This window comes from Pistacia vera, unplaced genomic scaffold, assembly GCF_008641045.1.
Source record: "Pistacia vera cultivar Batoury unplaced genomic scaffold, PisVer_v2 Contig376, whole genome shotgun sequence".
Classification (NCBI taxonomy): Eukaryota; Viridiplantae; Streptophyta; class Magnoliopsida; order Sapindales; family Anacardiaceae; genus Pistacia; species Pistacia vera.
The window spans coordinates 299,913-320,252 of NW_022196197.1; the positions used below are offsets into that span (position 1 = coordinate 299,913).

Genomic DNA, 20,340 nt, shown 5'->3' on the forward strand with positions numbered 1-20,340 from the left:
ATTATTGTAAAATTGATTCTCTGAAATAATATTCATTGATCAATAAAAGGCCTTTTATTCTATATCGTGTAAATCATATCTACATGTATTGATATATGTCCTTAGAATGGTAGAACCACGACGAGGGTATCAATTGTTTCAAATCTTGATAGTGAGAACGCTGTGAGCACATATGGTGGCCATTCTAGAAATATTTGTAGCCCCAGTATTATTCTGACCAAGGACACAGATAATACAATAAGGTTATCATAGTGTTGAACGACCATGTCGAAAGGCAGTGACTGATCTCACTTGTCAAAGTTGTTTGCTGACAACTTGGTGTAACACATGGGTGCTTGCTATAGGCAAATTCACTAGACTAACCCACCAAAGGATTCCATATAGATAGTAACCCTAGTGTCTATAGAATAAATCGTCTAACCAATGGTGGTGCATGTGATCCTTAGACTTGAGATCACCAGAGTGACTTATGCACCGATTGGTGTAGTTTGACACTAGCCCACCGTAGTTCTATTCAGAGCTATCAATATGGTAGTGATTGGTTGCATCGAGGAGTGTATCAAGACTATGGTGGATCAACAGAGGATTCATCACTCCCAGGTACGGGAGAAGTTATCTCACTATGCAATTTAGTAAATGGCAATAACACTAAATCTGTGGCCATAGTGGCATTGAGTCGTTGCCCAATCCAATTTATTTTTTCAGTCATTGGTCCAGTCTTTGAATACAAACACGTCAAGAATAACTGAGGTTGACACTATTTTTGTGCTTAAGTCTCGATGAGATAACATATGAAGAAAGGATTTGATTACACGCTTATCATTGATAGGTAGTTGTTTCGCTGAATCCGAATCTATTAAGTGGCCATGATGCCTTGTTAGGGGCCAATCTTGGTTTGTGTGTAGTGAGACGATTAATTGGTGTTAATCGCGATACTACTCACTGCCGATATGATGAGGAGCCTACGAGTCACACACATAGAAGATAATTTAAGAATCAGTTTGTGCAAGGGGCATTTTCGTCTTTTAGGATAAAAGGGTATTTTGGTAATCTCACAGTGCAATTAAATTTGCCGAGGTTGTTGCATATATTTAATTTAATATTAAAATTAAATAAGTGAGATTATATTTAAATATATGTACGCATATGTTTAAATGAATTTTTATTAATTAAATGTTAATACATTTTATAAATGTATTAATTGATTTTAATTATAATAATAAAATAAAATAAAATAAAATACTAAAAAAAAGGAGGGTGTTTGGATACAAGGGTTGGAGCCATGCCTATTCCTCATTGGAATAGGGTTTTTACACATGCATTAAATAAGTACATGTGTTTGTTAAAGTAAGTATACAAGTCATTTCATTCATTGAAAGAAAAAGAGAGGCAGCCCTCTCCCACCTTTTTACTCTCACGTTTTTCCCTTGTGCTTGAATCAAAGTTTCCTTTGATTCAAGTTGATTCTTAAAGCCAAAGAGGATCTAGCAAATGCCTCTTTGGTTCTTTGGATCGTCTTCATGTGGATCATCGTTCGCTCGATCCTATTCTTGGATCGGTAGTGAAGTAGATTTTGAGACATTTGAAGGAGCCTCCAAATGTGTGTAAGATCTCTGATCCTTGTCTAGATTAATGTTACATTTGTTCTTTTCAATTTAAGCATGTAAAATATATACATATCAGACTCTGATCTCGAGTTAACCAGAGTAATCGATGGGAAATATTTTTGCTTTCTGTTGCGTTTACCCCTAGTAAATCACCATAGGTTGAATGAATAGTAGGGATGCTAGACATGACTTGTGTGACTGTATTAAATTCCATAAGGCTTAATGATCACTTAAGACCAAAATTAAATTTAGAGATATCTTGGGTTGGTAATAGAGGATTAATCCGATTATTGTTTGAGAGAAAATATTGGAATTTCAGGGAATTTGGTCTTTAGAAAAGGCTTAACAATGATAGCATGATTTGTCAAGACATAAGAGTAAATTGGTGTGAAGTCTATGCCCTAGGTTTAGTTATATTGTTTTACAACTAGCTGATTTGTGATTTGTTTTCTTTAGTTTTTAGTTCTGTTTTTAAAATTGTTAGTATTAGTTATCACATCCCATTAATTTTTTTATTAATCAAATAGTAATAAGAATAGTTTATTTTGGTAGTTGGTAGGTAGTAATTCTCTAGGGTTCGATATCCGTATATTCATACTATATTACTCGAACGATTTCATATGTTGTGAAAGTCTTGCCACAGTGTCTTGATATCACTCATACAAATGACATTCTTTTCTTTACTTTTGTTCCTTTAAAGAAGTTGAAAGTTACTAGAGTGTTAGTAGTTCTTGGAATTACAAAGAATTTCATAAGCATGTTAAAATTGACTTAAGATAATGAAGTTGTTGCTAAGTTTTCTACTAGCATGTGTGTTATTAAGGACAAGGTGTCACAAGCAATTTTGTTGCATGGCATCCTCAAAGAAGGATTGCATCGACTGAAACAAGTCAAAACTAAATCTTGTCTGTCAATTGCTTATGATTCTAGTCTTACGAATTTTAAGATAAAAATAAAGATATTGGAATAAGTGTACCTGTGCTTTTGAATTTTTGCTCAATTGCTCCTTGTAAAAGCAATTCAAAGATTGAAAATGTGTACACAATTGATGTCGTTACTAAGACCAAACTGAATTCTAGTGCTCTTTTATGACACATGAGGCTTGCTCACCCTCAAAATAAAATTTTACAAAGTGTTGTAAATAAGTTTTCTGATAAAGCAAATGTTTATGGAATGAATTTGTTAAATTGTTCACCTTGCAAGTATGAAAAATGCATCAGTTGCTTTCCTTCTTCTCAAACAGTAACTACAAAGCCTTTAGAACTTGTTTTTGCTGATTTGTGGGGACTAACACCTGTTGTTTCCAAAGATGGCTATAGGTACTACATTGTATTTCTAGATGATTTTAGTAGATATTCTTGGATTATCCTTTGATGCAAAAATCAGAAGCTTTTCTTGTTTTCACTAAGTTTCTTGCTCTTGCTGAAAATCAGCTAAATACCAAATAAAATGTTTGCAGACAAACTGGGGAGGAGAATTCAGGTCTTTTCGACCATACTTGACTGATGATAATCCGAGAATTATACTGTTTTTATTAGGCTTTTAGGCTGGATTTTAAATACTTTTTAGTTCATTTATGCTTGAATTGCCACTTATTTCTTCACATTTTGCGTTTTAGGCTAAAATGGACATTTTGAACAAATAATGAGCGAATTGGAGTTTCTGGACTCAGAAGTAAGCGGATCTTAGAATTTGGGAGAGTTCTGAAGCAGAGTGAAGAACTATGAAGCTTGTTCCCATGGGAGAGCATCGAAGATCGAAGATTCAAGCAAAGAAGCAAGCGGAGGGCAATTTTGTAATTTTAGAATTCTTCATGGGCGAAATGAGTCACGAACGAAAATCCAGTTTACTTCATCACCGCGGCGAGATTTCTTCTTCGCCGCAGTGAAGTCTGTAGTTTTCACTTTCTTTAAAACACAGTTTCAATTTTAGGCAGAGTTTTAGGTTTTTGGTCGAGGTATAAAAAAAAAACTTTACCATTTTGAGAGGGGGTCGCATTTTCTTAAAAAAAACTTTACCATTTTGAGAGGGGGTCGCATTTTCTTAGTCTAGAACAGCTCTTTCATCTTCTTAGTTTTGGTTTTTGACGAATTTGAGTTGAAAAGTGAGAAGATTTGGGATTAACTTCGGTGGATTCTTCAATTAGGGGAAATCTTTTGTCTTTTCTCTCATTTTGATTATGTTGAACTTTATGTTTATGGTTTTTCTTGCTTATTGTATGGATTTAGCTATGAACTAACCCATTTTGTGTTAGGGTTTTGATGTAGTTCAGATTCTCATGGATTAAGCAATTGATTTTTATTATTTTCATATGCTATTGCAATGATTGTGGGGTTATTCTGTTTTAATTGTTATTAAGTGATGAACATGATGAGATTGAGAAATAATTCATGCTAAGCTTCTTGGGTAATCACCATTGTAGTATTAAATGCTAGAGATAGATTTAAGAATCAATGAAATCAATTTAGGATTCTAGGTGCTTAATGAGCTTAGAACTATTAATCTTCAAATTTTTAGGTGCGGAAGTTTAATAGGGAAAAGTAGGAAAACATAGCCTGAGAAGGTATGTTTACAATTTAGAGAATTAGATTTACAATCAATGCATGTGAATATGGAAAGAGCATAATCTGTAGGTTTAATCCATAGACTCCGAATGAAATCAAAACCCTACCCGTTGTTTTAAAACTGATATTACCTTGTTTTTAATCTTGCTTTCATAATTTAGCTTTAAATATTTAGAAATTTTGTTTTAGTTTTAAGTTTAATTTTCTCCCATTAATCCAAACAACTCGATTGCTCCAACTTGAAAACAGTAGAAAACTTAATGTTTAGTAACCAATCCTTGTGGGAACGATACTCACTCATCACTTTGTTACTTTGTGCGACTAACGCACTTGCTATTTATGCATGTTGTAGTAACAACACATCAAGTTTTTGGCACCGTTGCCGGGGATTGAGTTTTGTGTTAACATTAAAATTTTCTTGTGTTAGCTAGATTGGAGTGTTATTTTTACTTAATTGTTATTTGTTTAATTTTCGTTATTTTTCTTTTTTGTTTGGTGTGATTTCACTATTTCTACTTTTCTGTGTAGTTTATGCAAAAAGCAAGGCGTCAGCCAGTGGTTCTTGTTGATCTTCAGATTGAAAGAACCACTCGAAGACTGAACAGAGAAAGAAGAGAAAAAAAAGCTACAATTGAACCAGAAGTAATAGTTGTAGAGATGGCAGAGAATAGAATACTGAGGGAATTCTCTGTTCCCATAGTTGAAGGCAATGGGTCAAGTATTACTAGACCAGCGGTACAAGCCAACAACTTCGAGATAAAGCCGGCAATCATCCAGATGATCCAGCAGTCGGTTCAATTCAGGGGTGATTTGAAGGAAGATCCAAATCTACACATTGCAAAGTTTTTAGAGATTTGTGATACTTTCAAGTCAAACAGAGTGTTAGATGATGCAATCAAATTGAGACTATTCCCATTTTCATTGAAGGATAAAGCTAAGGGATGGTTACTGACACTACCAATAGGAACAATCACCACATGGAATGATTTAGCACAGAAGTTCCTGACCAAATTCTTTCCTCCAGCAAAGTCGGCAAAGTTGAGAAATGACATCACTTTATTCATTCAAGAAGAGTCAAAATCATTGTATGAGGCTTGGGAGAGATACAAAGAATTATTGAGAAGGTGTCCACATCATGGGTTGCCAGTTTGGATGCAAGTCCAAACATTTTATAATGGATTAACGGTGAATGTGCAAACTATGGTAGATGCAGCCTCGGGAGGAACATTACAGAATAAGACTTCGGAAGAAGCTTACGAGTTGCTTGAGGTCCTAGCAAGCAACAATTATCAAAGACCTAATGAGAGGGTGTAACCGAAGAAATCTATAGGTCTTCATGAAGTTGATGCATATACAACCATTTCAGCCTAACTGACAGCACTTCAGAAATAGTTAGGAAGTATGCAGGTAAATTCCATTCAAGCTCCTTAACTAACTTGTTGATTTTTGTGCAGGTAATCACGTGAGCAGTGAATGTCAAGTAGGGAACACGTTTACCTCAACATCGTCATCATCGGAGCAGGTTAACTACTTGGTTGGAAATCAAAGGCAACCAAACAATCCGTACTCAACACATATAATCCTGGTTGGAGGAATCACTCGAACCTGTCTTGGGGCACTCAAAACCAACAGAATCAGCAAAATAATCAATGGAATCAAAGGGCATTGCCAAACAACCTAACAGGGGTGAACAACCAACAAGGAGACCCAAGTGTGAAAAAAATGGAGGACATGTTTGGGAAGTTTATACAAGATACCACAGGTTTTATGAATGAGACGAGAACTAATTTCAGAAATCAAGGGGCGTCCATTCGAAATTTGGAGGTACAGAGGGGGCAGTTAGCTGAAAAGCTAAATGAAAGACCATAGGGGTCTTTACCAAGCAACACAGTGACTAGCCCACGTGAACAAGCCAATGCAATAATTTTGAGAAGTGGGACAGTTTTGGAAGAGGTGGAAAAATCAATAGAAGAAGAAAAGCCACCAAGAGAAAAGGAAGAATCTAATAAGGAAGTAGATGAAGAGATAGTTGCTGAAGAGAAATCATCTATTTCTAGGGAAGAAGAACAGAAACGGGAAGAGAGGCAAAAGAGAAGGAAAGAGAAATTGCCATTTCCCGAGATACCACTAGAGTTAGCACATCATACTCCATTTGTGCCATTTCCTCAACGACTGAAGAAAAAGAATCAGGATATGCAGTTTTCCAAATTCATTGAGATATTTAGAAAATTGTATATTAACATTCCTTTTGCAGATGCATTGCAACAGATGCCGAGCTACGCAAAATTTCTTAAGGAAATTTTATCAAACAAAAGGAAGTTAGAGGATAAGGAAACAGTGATGCTGATGGAGGAGTGCAGCGCCATTCTCTAAAAGAAGCTACCTCTAAAACTCAAAGATCCAGGGAGTTTTACTATTCCTTGCATTATAGGAGATATTACGTTTGATCGTGTTTTATGTGATTTAGGTGCTAGCATCAATTTAATGCCTTTTTCTGTTTTCAGGAGATTGGGAACTAGTGAAGTGAAGCCAAAGACCATGTCATTGCAACTTGCAGATAGGTCCATAAAACATCCACGGGGTATAGTTAAAGATGTGTTGGTGAAGCTGGACAAGATTATTTTTCTGGCAGATTTTGTCATATTGGACATGGAGGAGGATAAGGAAATGCCTCTTATTTTGGGCCGACCATTTCTGGCCACAAGAAGAGCACGTTACTGTTGAGGGTTCAGGATGAAATAGTAACATTCAATGTGTTTGAGGCTGTGAAGTTTCCATCCGAGACGGATTCATGCTTTAGTGTTGATGTGGTGGATAAACTAGTAGCGGAGACCATTGAAGAGAATATTCCACAACTACCTCTAGAAGCATGTATTGCACAATCTAGAACAATAGAGGTAAAGGAATCGGAAAAGAATGAATGTGCTACATTGTTGGAAGCACTTCAGCCGATTGATGAAAACCAAGATCTTGAATTTGAGGAATTTGATTTTGAGAAAGAGAAGGCAAAGGAAAGAAATGAGGAAACTCCACAGCTTGAATTGAAACTTTTACCTTTCCACCTCAAATACATGTATCTTGGGGAATCGGAAACATTCCCAGTAATCATCAGTTCAAAGTTTAGTAACTTGGAAGAAGAGCGATTGATTCAGCTTTTGAGGGAACATCGATTAGCAATTGGATGGACTATTTCGGATATTAGAGGCATCTCTCCATCTTTTTGCATGCATAAGATACTCATGGAGGATGATATCAAGCCTAGAGTTCAACCACAACGAAGATTGAATCCTTCGATGAAGGAAGTGGTGAGAAAGGAGGTGGTGAAACTACTAGATGCGGGAATAATTTATCCCATTTCTGATAGTCCATGGGTGAGTCCAGTGCAAGTGGTTCCGAAAAAGGGAGGTATCATAGTGGTAAAGAATAAGAGCAATGAATTGATACCAACTAGGATGGTCACAGGCTAGAGAGTGTGCATTGATTATCGAAAATTAAATAAAACGACAAGGAATGATCATTTCCCACTTCCTTTCATCGATTAGATGTTGGAGAGGTTGGCAGGGCATGCTTACTACTGTTTCCTGGATGGTTATTCAGGGTACAATTAGATTGCCATTGCTCCTGAGGATCAAGAGAAGACGACCTTCACTTGTCCATATGGCACCTTTGCTTACCGAAGGATGCCCTTTGGGTTATGCAATGCACTAGCCATATTTCAGAGATGCATGATGTTGATCTTTGGTGATATGGTGGAAAGGTTTATAGAAGTCTTCATGGATGACTTCTCTGTTTTTGGTTCGTCCTTTGATCATTGTTTATCTAATCTTTCGTTTGTTTTGCAGCGATGTCAGGAGACGAACTTGGTGCTCAATTGGGAGAAGTGTCATTTCATGTTTCAGGAAGGGATAGTGCTTGGTGATAGAATCTCTAAAGACGGAATAGAAGTGGATCGAGCAAAGACAGACGGGATAGAGAGCATGAGATCGAGAGACTGAGGCGTGAGTTGGCCAAGAGAACCGTAGAGGTCGAGTCTCTCAGGGAGCAGTGCATCTCTATTGCTGATGATGCTATCATTAAGGCCCGAGGTGAGCTCATGCTGCAGTTCAAAGAAGGGCAGACCTTTCATTGGGATCCGAATGAAGACATCTTGCTCATGTAGGAGTTACTAGACGAAGAAGGTAGTCATCCGGGAGGGCAGGACGACGAGAAGGTGCCTGACCTCAGCCAGTCGAGGCTATCGGGTGTTGACGATGCGGGCGGTCAGGGTGTTGGGCCGAGCACTGGCAGTGTGGATATGGCGACCAATTCGGCGATGGGGGATGAAGCTCGTGCTCAGGACACCTAGCTTTTATCTTTATTTATGTGTTTTGGGGCCTGCGATGCCCTTTTGTCTGGCTTGTGTGCCATTTTTTTGTATTCTGAACCGGGCCGTTTGATGCTATATATGTAACATTTGACCATTTTTGACATCTAATGCTGTCTCTTTGGATGAATGAACTGTTGTTTCTTTACTCGTAGGTGCACTACGTCGTGTATGTTGCTTTAGAGCGGCCCAGTGGCGAGGGCATGTAGGTCTTTTGTTGGGCCGGGTCAGTGCTTTGCTTGTCACTGGTGTGAAGACCATTCATTCGGTCTAGTCGACCGAGTGTACATTCCCGTGGATGAACGAAGTCAAACTGGAGTTGATTTCTTGGGTCGGATCAAGCCGACTTGGTGGTGTGAATCATAAGTCGTGCTAAATTTCGTAGATCGAGTGGTGCCAATACGAAGGTACAACTCGCGAATCGGGAAGGGTCGATCCAAGGATGTCATTGTAAATCGATCAGGGTCGATTCGAAGGTGTACGTACATTTACCGGGCAAGGCCGATTTGACGGTGGCAGTACGTTTATCGGGCAGGCCGATTTGAAGGTGTCCGTACGTTTATCAGGTGGGCCAATTTGAAGGTGTCCGTACGTTTATCGGGCAGGCCGATTTGAAGGTGTCCGTACGTTTATCGGGCAGGCCGATTTGGAGGTGTCCGTACATTTATCGGGCAAGCCGATTTGGAGGTGTCCGTACGTTTATCGGGCAGGCCGATTTGAAGGTGTCCGTACGTTTATCAGGCAGGCCAATTTAAAGGTGCCCGTACGTTTATCGGGTAGGCCGATTTGAAGGTGTCCGTAATTCATCGACCGGGGTCGGTTTGGAGACGAAAACTTCTGAATAGTACTTCATTAAATATCTGGCCATGAAGCCGACTGTCTAAGAGGAGGTGGAGAGGCCCACTCATCCCTTTAAAAGAAAAACAAAGTTCACCTAGTGATAGTAATGTTTGAGGTGAATGGCATTCCAACTGTTGTTGATGTCTTTGCCCTCGGAGGTCTGGAGTTTGTAGGCACCCTTCCCTACTGCTTTGATTATCTTGTAGGGACCTTCCCAGGTGGGACTGAGTTTGCCAGAGTTGATCTCTTTGGTGTTTTGGAAGACCTTGCGGAGGACCCAGTCGCCTATCTTAAAAGTATGGATCCTCACATTGCGGTTATAATATCAGGCGGCCTATTGTTGGTAAACTGCATTGTGGATGCTTGCACATTCCCATAGCTCGTCCACAATGTCTAAGTTCTGGCAAAGGTTGTGATTGTTTGATTCCTCGTCCCCCCATTGAAGCCTGGTGGACGGAACTGATACTTCAGCTGGAATGACTGCTTCGGAACAGTATGTCAGGGAGAACGGAGTTTCACCAGTTGATGATCGAGCCGTGGTTCGGTATGACCAGAGGACTCCGGGTAGCTCGTCTGCCCATGCGCCCTTAGCTTTCTGCAATCGTTTCTTCAATGCCTATATAATGGTCTTGTTTGATGACTCGGCTTGGCCGTTAGACTGGGGGTTATGGGGTGTTGAGAAGCTCAACTTTATTCCCCACATGTCACAGAAATCCCTGAAGCCTGAACTAATGAACTGGGACCCATTATCGGTGACAATCTCCTTTGGTATTCCGAACCTGCAGATTACATTCTTCCAGATGAAGGCTTTTACCTTTCGGTCTCTGACTTGTGCAAAGGCTTTGGCTTCGATCCACTTGGTGAAGTAGTCTATTACAGCCAACATGAAGACTCGTTGCCCCGGTGCAGTAGGTAGCTTTCCCACGATGTCCATTCCCCACTTCATGAATGGCCAAGGTGTGAGAATGGAATGGAGTCGTTCTGGTGGGAGGTGTGAGATGTGGGCAAACCTTTGACAACTGTCACACTTCTTCGCGTAAGCGGTCGAATCGGTGCGTATGGTCGGCCAGTAGTATCCCGCGGTGATCACTCGGTGTGCAAGACTGTGCCCCCCCGCGTGGTTGCCGCATTCGCCTTTATGGAGTTCAGCTAGAACACTTTGGGCTTCTTCTGGGCTTATGCATTTCAGATAAGGGCCCCAGAATGACTTTCTGAGGAGTTGGCCCTCATGTATGGTGAATCTGGCGGCTCTTGCTTTCAGTCGGCGTGCTTTGTTCTTGTCAGCCAGGAGCTCATCGTCTTCCAAGTATCTTATTATCGGGGTCATCCAGTAGTCGGCTTGTTCAACGCCCATGGCCTCTACGGGAGACTTGTTCGGTGGTGGTTCCTTGCAGTTGGCTGGCCACTGCATGAATAAGAGGGGAATGGAGGACTGGGAAGAACATGGGAGTGTCGAGCCAAAGTTGGCGAGGGCGTCGGCATGGTAGTTCTCAGCTTTGGGGATCTGTACGATTGAGAACTCTTCGAATTTGGCCTGCAGCTCTTTGACCATGCTTAAATAGGATGTCATATTTGAATCGCGTGCTTGATACGTGCCTTGTAGTTGATTGACTACGAGTTGGGAGTCGGACTTCACTTATAGTCTCTTGGCTCCAATTTCTCTGGCCAAGGAAAGTCCAGCTAGGAGGGCTTCATATTCGGCCTCATTATTCATGCACTTGAACCCACACCGGATTGCTCGCTGGATGATGTCTCCCCCTGGTGCGATCAGTACCATTCCGAGTCCGCTTCCATTGACATTACTCAATCCGTCTACTAAGAGAGTCCACTTTGAGGGTGGTGCACCGTTCATGCATAGTAATTCTCTTTCAGCCTCGGTGGTGGCGTTTGGTGTGAAGTCGGCAATGAAGTCTGCCAGTGCCTGGGACTTGACGGCGGTACGGGATTGGTAGGCTATATCGAACTCACTAAGCTCTACTGTCCATTACATGAGTCGGCCTGATAGTTCAGGTTTGTGTAGTATCTTCTTGAGTGGGAAGGAGGTGATTACAACAATAGGTGGCACTGGAAGTACAGCCTCAGCTTCTTGGATGCATGGACGAGGGCGAGGGCCAGTTTCTCCAGTTGACTGTACCCAGTTTCTCCAGTTGACTGTACCGAGTTTCAGCGTCAAGGAGCGACTTGCTCACATAGTAGACCGGTAATTGCTTTGATTCTTCTTCTCGAACTAGCACTGCCGAGATGGCTGTCTCTAAGACCGCTAGGTAAGAGTAGAGCTTCTCCCCATCCACAGGTTTGGAAAGAAGCGGGGGTGTGGTCAGATACCTCTTCAGCTGTTGTAAGGCTTCTTCGCAGGAAGGGTTCCAGACGAACTTCTTGGACTTCTTGAGGGCATGGAAGAATAGGTGGCATTTATTAGCTGATCTAGAGATGAAGCGGCTCAGGGCGGCTACTCGTCCTGCAAGGCGCTAGACGTCTCTGATGCAAGTCGGGGATGGTATGTTGAGGACCGCTCTAATCTGGTCGGGGTTTGATTCTATCCCTCACTGAGTAACCATATAGCCCAAGAATTTACCTGACGAGACGCCGAATGAGCACTTGTCTGGGTTCAACTTCATGTTGTACTTCCGGAGGACGGCGAATGCCTGGCTAAGGTGGTCAAGGTGTTGTTCGGCAATCAGGAATTTGACGAGCATGTCATCGATGTACACCTCCATAGTCTTCCCTAAGTGGTCAGAGAACATTTTATTGACCAGACGTTGGTAGGTAGCCTTGACATTCTTCAGTCCAAACGGCATTACTTTGTAACAATAGGTTCCCCTCTCCGTGATGAAGGCAGTCTTCTCTTGGTCGTTCGGATGCATCAGAATCTGGTTATATCCCGAGAAGGCGTCCATGAAACTAAGGAGTTCGTGCCCTGCGGTCGCATCTGATAAGCATATTTTACACTATGATTTTGCATTGAATTTTGATAGGATTTAGAATACTTTTCATACAATTTGGGCCATAATTGCTACCTAATTCTATTAATTTGTCTTTGTAGGCCTAAACGATGATTTTTAGCATAAATGATAGTTTTGAGCGTAAATTTTGTAACCTGAGCTTGGAAACTCGGAATGACCTGAATTTAGAAGTTTTGGAAAGCTAAGACGAAGAGCTACAACGTTCATGTTTTGGGTTTTTCCTAATTCTGACTGGACAAAGGTGAAAACTTGGCTTGAAGTCTTGAAAAGTACGATGGGAACTGAAGAAAAACGTCTTTGGACGTGCTTTAGTATTTCTGCCATAACTTGAGCTGTAGACCTCGTCTTGTGCTTATTCTTGAACGGGCAGAAAGATAATTGAAAGGGCTATAATTAATATGTTTAACACTTTTCCAGATTCAGAATCTATCATGCTCAAAGTTGGCCCGAAATTCTTCACCGCGGCGAGGAAAAATCTTCGCCGTAGCGAAACCTGCAGCAGATGTAAAAATAAAACGACGCGTTTTGGCTTGCTAAGGCTTTGTCCTTAAGTGAGAGAGGTATAAATTAGAGCGAAAAGGAAGAGAAATGGGTCTTGGTTCGTCATTTGGGAGGCAGCTCATGGAAAGAGAAGATTATTGAAGATTTGCGCTTCAAATTAGAGAAGATTTCTCCATCTTTTGCTTGTTTTTCAATGATGAATCTTGATTCAGTTGGTTTTTGTTATTTTCTTTCGTTTTTGTGTATGAACTGAGTTGTTTAGCTAGGGTTTGATGTAACCTTGATACAATGATTCAAATTTATATGAATTGATTTACTTTGAGTTTTAATTTCATGATTGAGTGTTTATCTCTTTGTTTAATGACTTTTGGATGCTTGATCACCATTCAAATGTGTGTTGTTCACAATGAGACTGAGAAGTGATTTGTGATTGTGCCTCTTGGGATAAATACCGTAGATTAAGCAAACGCTAGAGATAGGTTTAGCGATCTATGAAATCTAGATAGAATTCCATAAAGCTTAAAAGACTTTGAACTATTAATCTTCATTTTGTTGGGTGCGGAAGCTTAATAGGGATAAGTAGGGAAATGTAGCCTGAGAAGGTATGTTTTACAACTTAGGGAATTCGATTTTCAATCAAGGAATTAGAACTTGGGTAATAGATTCTATGATTTAGGTTAGCGTATCTAGGTGAAATCAACACCCTAGATTTTTTTAGAATTGTTTAATTAATTAAGTTGTTGGGTTTTGCATTTGTTTTTAGTTTGTTAATCGTCCATCAATCCAATATATTGTTGCTTCAATTAGGACTTTAACTAGAAAAATCAGTACTTAGTAACACTATCCTTATGGGAACGATACTCGCTCATCACTTTATTACTTAGTGCGATTAGTATACTTGCTACATATTGCATGTTGTAGGAAACACGCATCAGCATCTACCATCATGTCGATATATGGGAGTGGGAAAGAATCCTTGGGGCAGGCTTTGTTCAAGTTAGTGAAGTCGATGCAGACTCTCCACTTCCCGTTCTTTTTCTTTACGACCACGATGTTTGCTAGCCATTCGGGGTAGTGGACTTCTCTGATCATGCCGTTGCTTAGGAGCTTTTCAATCTCTTCATTGACGATCCGGTTTTGCTTAGGTACGAATTTCCTCATCCTCTGCTTGACTGGTGGGTGATCCGGATCTGCCTTGAGCTGGTGGACCATTGCATCTAGATTGATTCTGGTCATGTCGGCGTGGGACCAGGCAAAGCAGTCTTCGTTCTGTTTGAGAAATTCTATCAGCTTCTCTCTTGTCTCGGGTTCGAGGCGGGAGCCTATATGTGTCTTTCTCTCCGAGTCGTCCGGATGTATCTGCACTTCATCCAACTCCTCAATAGTTGGTTGATCAGGCTCGGTTTGAGGGGTTGGATGAGACTGTAATTGCTATGAAGAGTTTCCTTTGCCTTTGAAGGCGTTCTTGTAGCAGTCCCTGTAAGCTTTAGGGTCACCCTTGATTTCCCGTACTCCCCACTTGGTTAGAAACCTGATCGTCTGGTGGAAGGTAGATGGGACTGCCCGCATGTCATGGATCCAGGGGCGGTCCAAAATGACGTTGTAGGGAGATGGGCAGTCGATCACCAGGAAGACGGTCTGTTTGTTTATTCCACCGGCGTAGATGGGAAGGATGATCTCTCCGACAAAGTATTTCTGCTCCAAGCTAAACCCAACCAACAGTGTCGGACGCCTATTGATGTTTGCTTCTTCTAGTCCCATTGCCTTGACTGCTTCGAGGAACAGGATGTTTGCTGACGAACCTCCATCTACGAACACCCTTTTCACTAGGATGTTGGCAATCTGCAGGGAGACGACTAAAGCGTCGTGATGAGGAGCAGCCAGGGTGATCGGTTCGTCATCTTCAAACTGAATTACCTAATGAGAGTGTGATCGTAAGACCGGATGGATGGACTGTACTTCATGTTGGTGGCTGGCTCTAGCATATCGCTTGGCTGATGAGTAACTTACTCCACTGATCCCTGATCCTCTAGAAATGAGCGAACATAAACCTTTTGGTGTGGGTTCCCGTGGAGGGAGTGACGGTTCTTTGGAGCTTTTCTGGCTAATTGTGTTCTTCCCTTTGTCAGTAAGCATATCACGGAGATGTCCCCTTTTCAGAAATGCGGCAACCTCGAGCTGCAAGGCAATACTGTCTCCGGTGTTGTGCCTATGGTCGCTGTGGAACTCGTACCACTTGGTTGTGTCTCTCCTTGCCTCGGGATTGAGCTTGCCAGGCCACTTGACGGTGGATCCCAGTCCTTTCATTATTGCTACGACCTGGGTTGGCTCGACATTGAGGTTGTACCCTAGTATCTTGTGTTGGTTCGATCCAAACTGCCTGTTATCATTTCTCGCGTGTTGGCGATCATAAGGCTTCCTGACTCTGCCCATATTGCGTGCTAGAGGTTGGTAGTGGTGCTCTACCGGTTTAAACTCTGGCTTTTTATCGCTCCGCCTTGATTCGTATTTAGAATGGGCAGCTCGATTCATGTCATCTTCCTCCCATCTTATTTGGATAACCGCCCGGGCCAGAGCATCTTCCATTGTGGTGCAACCCAGCTTCGTAAGTTCTTTGTACAGTTCTCCATCTGGGAGGAAGCCCTTCCTGAAGGCGTCCACAGCAGTCTTAGGGTTACAGGAGGGGATAGAGATCTTTTCTCTATTGAATCTACTGACATATTCTCTCAATGGCTCTCCTCTTCTCTGGTATATTCGGTATATGTCGGCCGATAGTTTTTCTAGTTTCTTGCTGCTGGCGAATTACTCCACGAAGGTGTCAGTGAGCTGGGCGAATGAGTCGATGGATCCATTCGGGAGGTTCGTGTACCATTGGAGTGCCGGTCCAGATAGACTAGAACCAAAACTCTTGCACATGCAGGCTTCCCTAAGCGGTCGAGGTATTGAGACTGTAAACATCCGCTGCTTGTACGAGGCTATGTGGTCATCCGGGTCGGTGGTACCATCGTACGGTTTCATGTTGGGGATGGTGAATTTCTAGGGCATGTCAGCCAGGGCGATCTCATCCACAAAGGGTGAATCGGCGTAACTATGGGGTCTGCTCTTCTTGGTTGGGACCGGCATACCTGGAATGCGTCTCATCATTGCCTCGACGTCAGCCAGTCTTTTAGCCAATACTTGTTCCATATGGGAGGGGGATACTACCGGGTCATTCTGTCTTACTGGGTTTGCTGCTGCATTCGTTCTCAGCACATCCCGTTGGGTCATCCCTTGGGGGGTAGTCTGATAGATCGTTCTGTCGTGCATTCCTTGATAGCATGGATCTTCGTTCATCCTTTCCGGTTGGATGACTCCTATTGTCACTGTTCTGTTGTTCCGCCCCACATGAATGGTCAGTGGAGTCGACTGGTAGTCGCTCAGTCGGTCAGGGTGGATGAGCTCGAGTGCTAGAGTTGGTTTGGTTTGACCATTCAACCCGCGAGGGTGAGCCGAGCCGAGTGGGGTTTGTGTTTGGGTTGTGGACTGGAGGTAGAGCGGGATGGGGAGAGTGGGCTGGTCTTGTGGATGTGGGCTTTTCGTTATCGGATTATCTTGGTTACAAGGTTTGGATGAGTCGGCTGGATAGTGTTCTGCTGGCATATCTTTGTCTCCATTAGTCAAAACGGAGTCGTCCAATGCCAGCGCGCTTAACAAATGCGGCTCTTTACCGAAGATCGAGGGCTAATGCTCTGGTGTGGAGAGTGGTTGCATGGATGGGATAGGGGCGCTGAACCGATTGGCGGGTACTTGGTTGGGCAAGAACTCGAGATCATAGAATTGACCCACCTTCTCTTTTAAAGACTGGTTTTCAGCCCTAATGGACGCGTTTTCAGTCCGGGTTGCATTGTTCTCGGCTTTCAGTGCGGCCACCTTGTCTGAATTTTGTTGCATGAGAGAGGTCAAGACCTGCAGTCTGGCCTCGAGGCCGGGGTTAACGTTGTCAGGATTCTCAGTCATGGATTGTTCCTCCACGTAGCAAGGTTCGTCGAGCCGAATGATCGCTAGAGACCCCACGGTGGGTGCCAAACTATAGACGTAAAAATCTACCTGTACGGAAAGGGGGGTCTGATCCCGCGAGGTTGAGGCCACTAGCGATCTGCTGCACCTGTACATGTAGGAAACACACGCGTGAAGCGAACGGGAAACACCGGGGTGGTGTTTGCCGTAGGCACTCTAACGCTCAAGTCAGCAAGGCTGAAAGGCTAATATAGTGAGGGCTATGGAGTAAAAGGTTACCGAAAGTCTAGTCGGGGACTATGACTACGGCGGTGATGTGCAACTCTCAAGTCAGAGCTTTCAGTGTGAAGGTCGAATGGATCCCTCGTGAGAGGGTTGACCTCTGTTTATATAGTGACTGTCTGGTCTCCTAATCCTGGTGGAAGTAGGAGTCCTAATATGACTCTGATGCAAACCCTAGAAGAATTAGGAACCGTGGTAAGATGTCTTACCAGTGTCTGGATAGGAAAGTGACTTCGAGTAGGAAAGTGTTCTGAATAGGAAAATGACTTTGAGTAGGAGATTGATCAGGAACAGGAATATGATCAGTGGGCCGTGGGCTCGGAACTCGCCTATAGGCCCAGGAAGTGAACTGGAACTGGGGGGCCCGTGCCCAGATGGTTTGGGTAGGCCGTATCTTGTATCGAATGGGACTAATCTGGCTTGGGCCTCTTTGGGATTCAGGCCTGGTCTTCTCTTCACAAATGGTCCTGCTTTCTTATTTGGGCCGAGGACGATTTTTGGCAGTTCGAAGTTTCTTGGGGCATGTGGGGTTTTATAGACGGTTCATCAAGGATTTTTCTAAGATTTCTAAACCCCTTTGCAATTTATTGATTAAAGATGTTGCTTTTGATTTTAATGATGAATGCATGCATGCTTTTCAAACTCTAAAGAAATTACTTGTATCTACACCTATTATTGCAGTCCCTGATTGGGGACTACCATTTGAATTGATGTGTGATGCAAGTGATTTTGCTTTAGGAGTAGTGTTAGGACAGCGGAAAACAAAGTGTTGCATGTAATTCAATATGTTAGCAAAACACTTACTGATGCACAATTGAATTACACCACCCCTGAAAAAGAATTGTTGGCTATGGTTTTTGCTTTTGATAAATTTCGTTCATATTTGTTAGGTGCCAAGGTGATAGTCTACACGGACCATTCAGCACTCAAGCAGCTGATGGCAAAGCAAGAAGCGAAACCTCGGCTGATAAGATGGATCATATTGCTACAAGAGTTTGAATTGGAGATACAAGATAAGAAAGGGTCGAAAAATGTGGTAGTGGACCACTTGTCAAGGATTGAACGACCAACTCAAGGAAATGAAGAAGAAACCCAAATCAGAAAACTTTCTCGGATAAGAAATTGATGAGAGTAGAAGAAGCACCGTGGTATGCAGATTTTGCAAACTACTTGTCAGCGAGAGTGCTCCCATTGGCATGACCTTCCAACAAAAGAGGAAGTTTTTCTCAGATTTGAAATACTATTTCTGGGAAGAACCATTCCTTTATCGACACTACGCTGATCAGATGATACGTAGGTGTGTGCCGGAAGAGGAAATGGAAAGTATTCTAAGGCACTGTCATGAGAGGGAAGTAGGTGGCCATTTTGGAGGAGCTAGGACAGCAGCTAAGGTTCTTCAATCTGGGTTTTACTAGCCAATCCTTTTTAAGGATTCTTTTCGGACGGTTCAGGAATGCAACCAATGTTAACGGAGTGGTAATATTTCAAAAAGGGATGAGATGCCGTTGAACAACATCCTTGTAGTTGAGCTGTTTGATATGTGGGGAGTTGATTTCATGGGGCCCTTCCCAAATTCTTTTGGGAACACATACATTTTGGTAGCAATGGATTACGTATCAAAGTGGGTGGAAGCAATTGCACTGCCATCTAATGATGCCAGGGTAGTGATTAATTTTGTGAGAAAGAATATTTTCTCAAGATTTGGAGTACCAAGGGCAATCATTAGTGATGGAGGATCGCACTTTTGCAATAGGCAATTTGATGCCTTGTTGGGAAAGTATGGGGTAAAACATAGAGTTGCAACACCTTACCATCCACAGACCACCGGGCAAGTAGAATTGTCGAACAGAGAACTGAAAGGAATTTTAGAAAAGACAGTAAATGCATCTAGGAAAGATTGGTCACGGAAATTGGATGAAGCATTATGGGCATATCGAACTGCATTTAAGACTCCGATTGGAATGTCTCCATTCAGGATGGTTTATGGGAAGGCATGTCACTTGCTGGTAGAACTTGAGCATAAGGCCTATTGGGCAGTAAAGCAGCTCAACATGGATTTATGAGCTGCTGGGGAAGAAAGGATGCTAACTTTGAATGAGCTCAATAAGTTCCGTCAAGAAGCTTATGAGAATGCTAGAATGTACAAGGAAAAGACCAAGAAGTGGCATGACAAGCATATCCGGAAGAAGAACTTTGAAGTGGGTCAGAAAGTGTTATTGTTTAACTCTAGACTTAGGCCTTTTCCAGGAAAACTTAGGTCAAGATGGTCCAGACCCTTCATAGTTACAAGAGTTTACCCATTTGGAGCGGTGGAAGTGTCATATGAAGAAAAAGGCACATTTAAGGTCAATGGCCAGAGGTTGAAGCCATACATCGACGGAGTGATGAGTTGCAAGTCAAGTCCTCTCTGGCTCGACATTCCAACATGAGAACTTAAAAGAGTCGAGCTTTCCGACTATAAACAAGCGCTACTTGGGAATCAACCCAAGTGTTTTCATTTGTTGTTGTTTATTTTTAATTGTTTAGTTTTCCTATAATTTTAAATGAGTCTAATTTGCATGTTTTTGGGTGTTTCAGGTGAGTTATCGAATCAAGGCGAAAAATGGAATTGTCCAGTTTTTGCCACGGCGAAGATTGTTCTTCACCACGGCGAAACACATTTGTGAAAAATTGGAATTCGAAAAGTCCCAGACCTCGCCTCGGTGAAGAAATATTTTCGCCGCGACAGTGCGCTATTGGAATTGTTTGCCGCAGCGAAGAAAGTTGAGCAAAATTTTCAAAGGCAAATTCGCCGCGGCGAAAACATTTCTTCGCCGGGGCGAGTAGCTACTGGAATTGTTCGCCGCGGCGAAGACAAATTGACTGGGTTTTTAAAAACTCTAAAATGACATGATGAACTTCGCCGCGGTGAAGTTTGCTTTATATAAATACCCACTTTTCGTTATACATTTTCCACCCCACCCTTCAAACACATTTGAGAGAAAATTTTTTCACTTTCAATCTTGATCCTTTCCAGTGAATTTCCATCACTTCATCTCACTCCTAAACCATCCCAAACACAACTCGATCTAACCAAGATTTTTGCGAAAAATTGAAGGAAATTTTGGATTCAAGAAATTGGGGGTTTTTGCAATCTAGGTGATTTTTGGCTAAATTGGTGGCAACTACTCCATTGTTTTGGTAAGATTTCAAAGTCCCTAAGCTTTTAATTGAAATTTTTTGTG

At 42.1% G+C, this 20,340-nt stretch overlaps 1 protein-coding gene and 1 non-coding gene across 2 annotated transcripts; both read right to left on the minus strand.

Moving 5' to 3' along the window:
• Positions 1-5,206: 5,206 nt before the first annotated feature.
• On the minus strand, positions 5,207-5,313 carry LOC116140732. Its single transcript, XR_004129692.1, has one exon. It is a non-coding gene; the product is annotated as a small nucleolar RNA R71 (small nucleolar RNA).
• Positions 5,314-13,979: 8,666 nt separating this feature from the next.
• On the minus strand, positions 13,980-16,834 carry LOC116140726. The gene is made up of 4 exons (XM_031426314.1): positions 16,664-16,834; positions 14,849-15,583; positions 14,290-14,755; positions 13,980-14,197 (listed from the first exon to the last, which is right to left on the minus strand). Exons 1-4 carry the CDS (start codon positions 16,832-16,834, stop codon positions 13,980-13,982), a joined length of 1,590 nt encoding a protein of 529 aa, XP_031282174.1.
• Between the last annotated feature and the right edge of the window lie 3,506 nt (positions 16,835-20,340).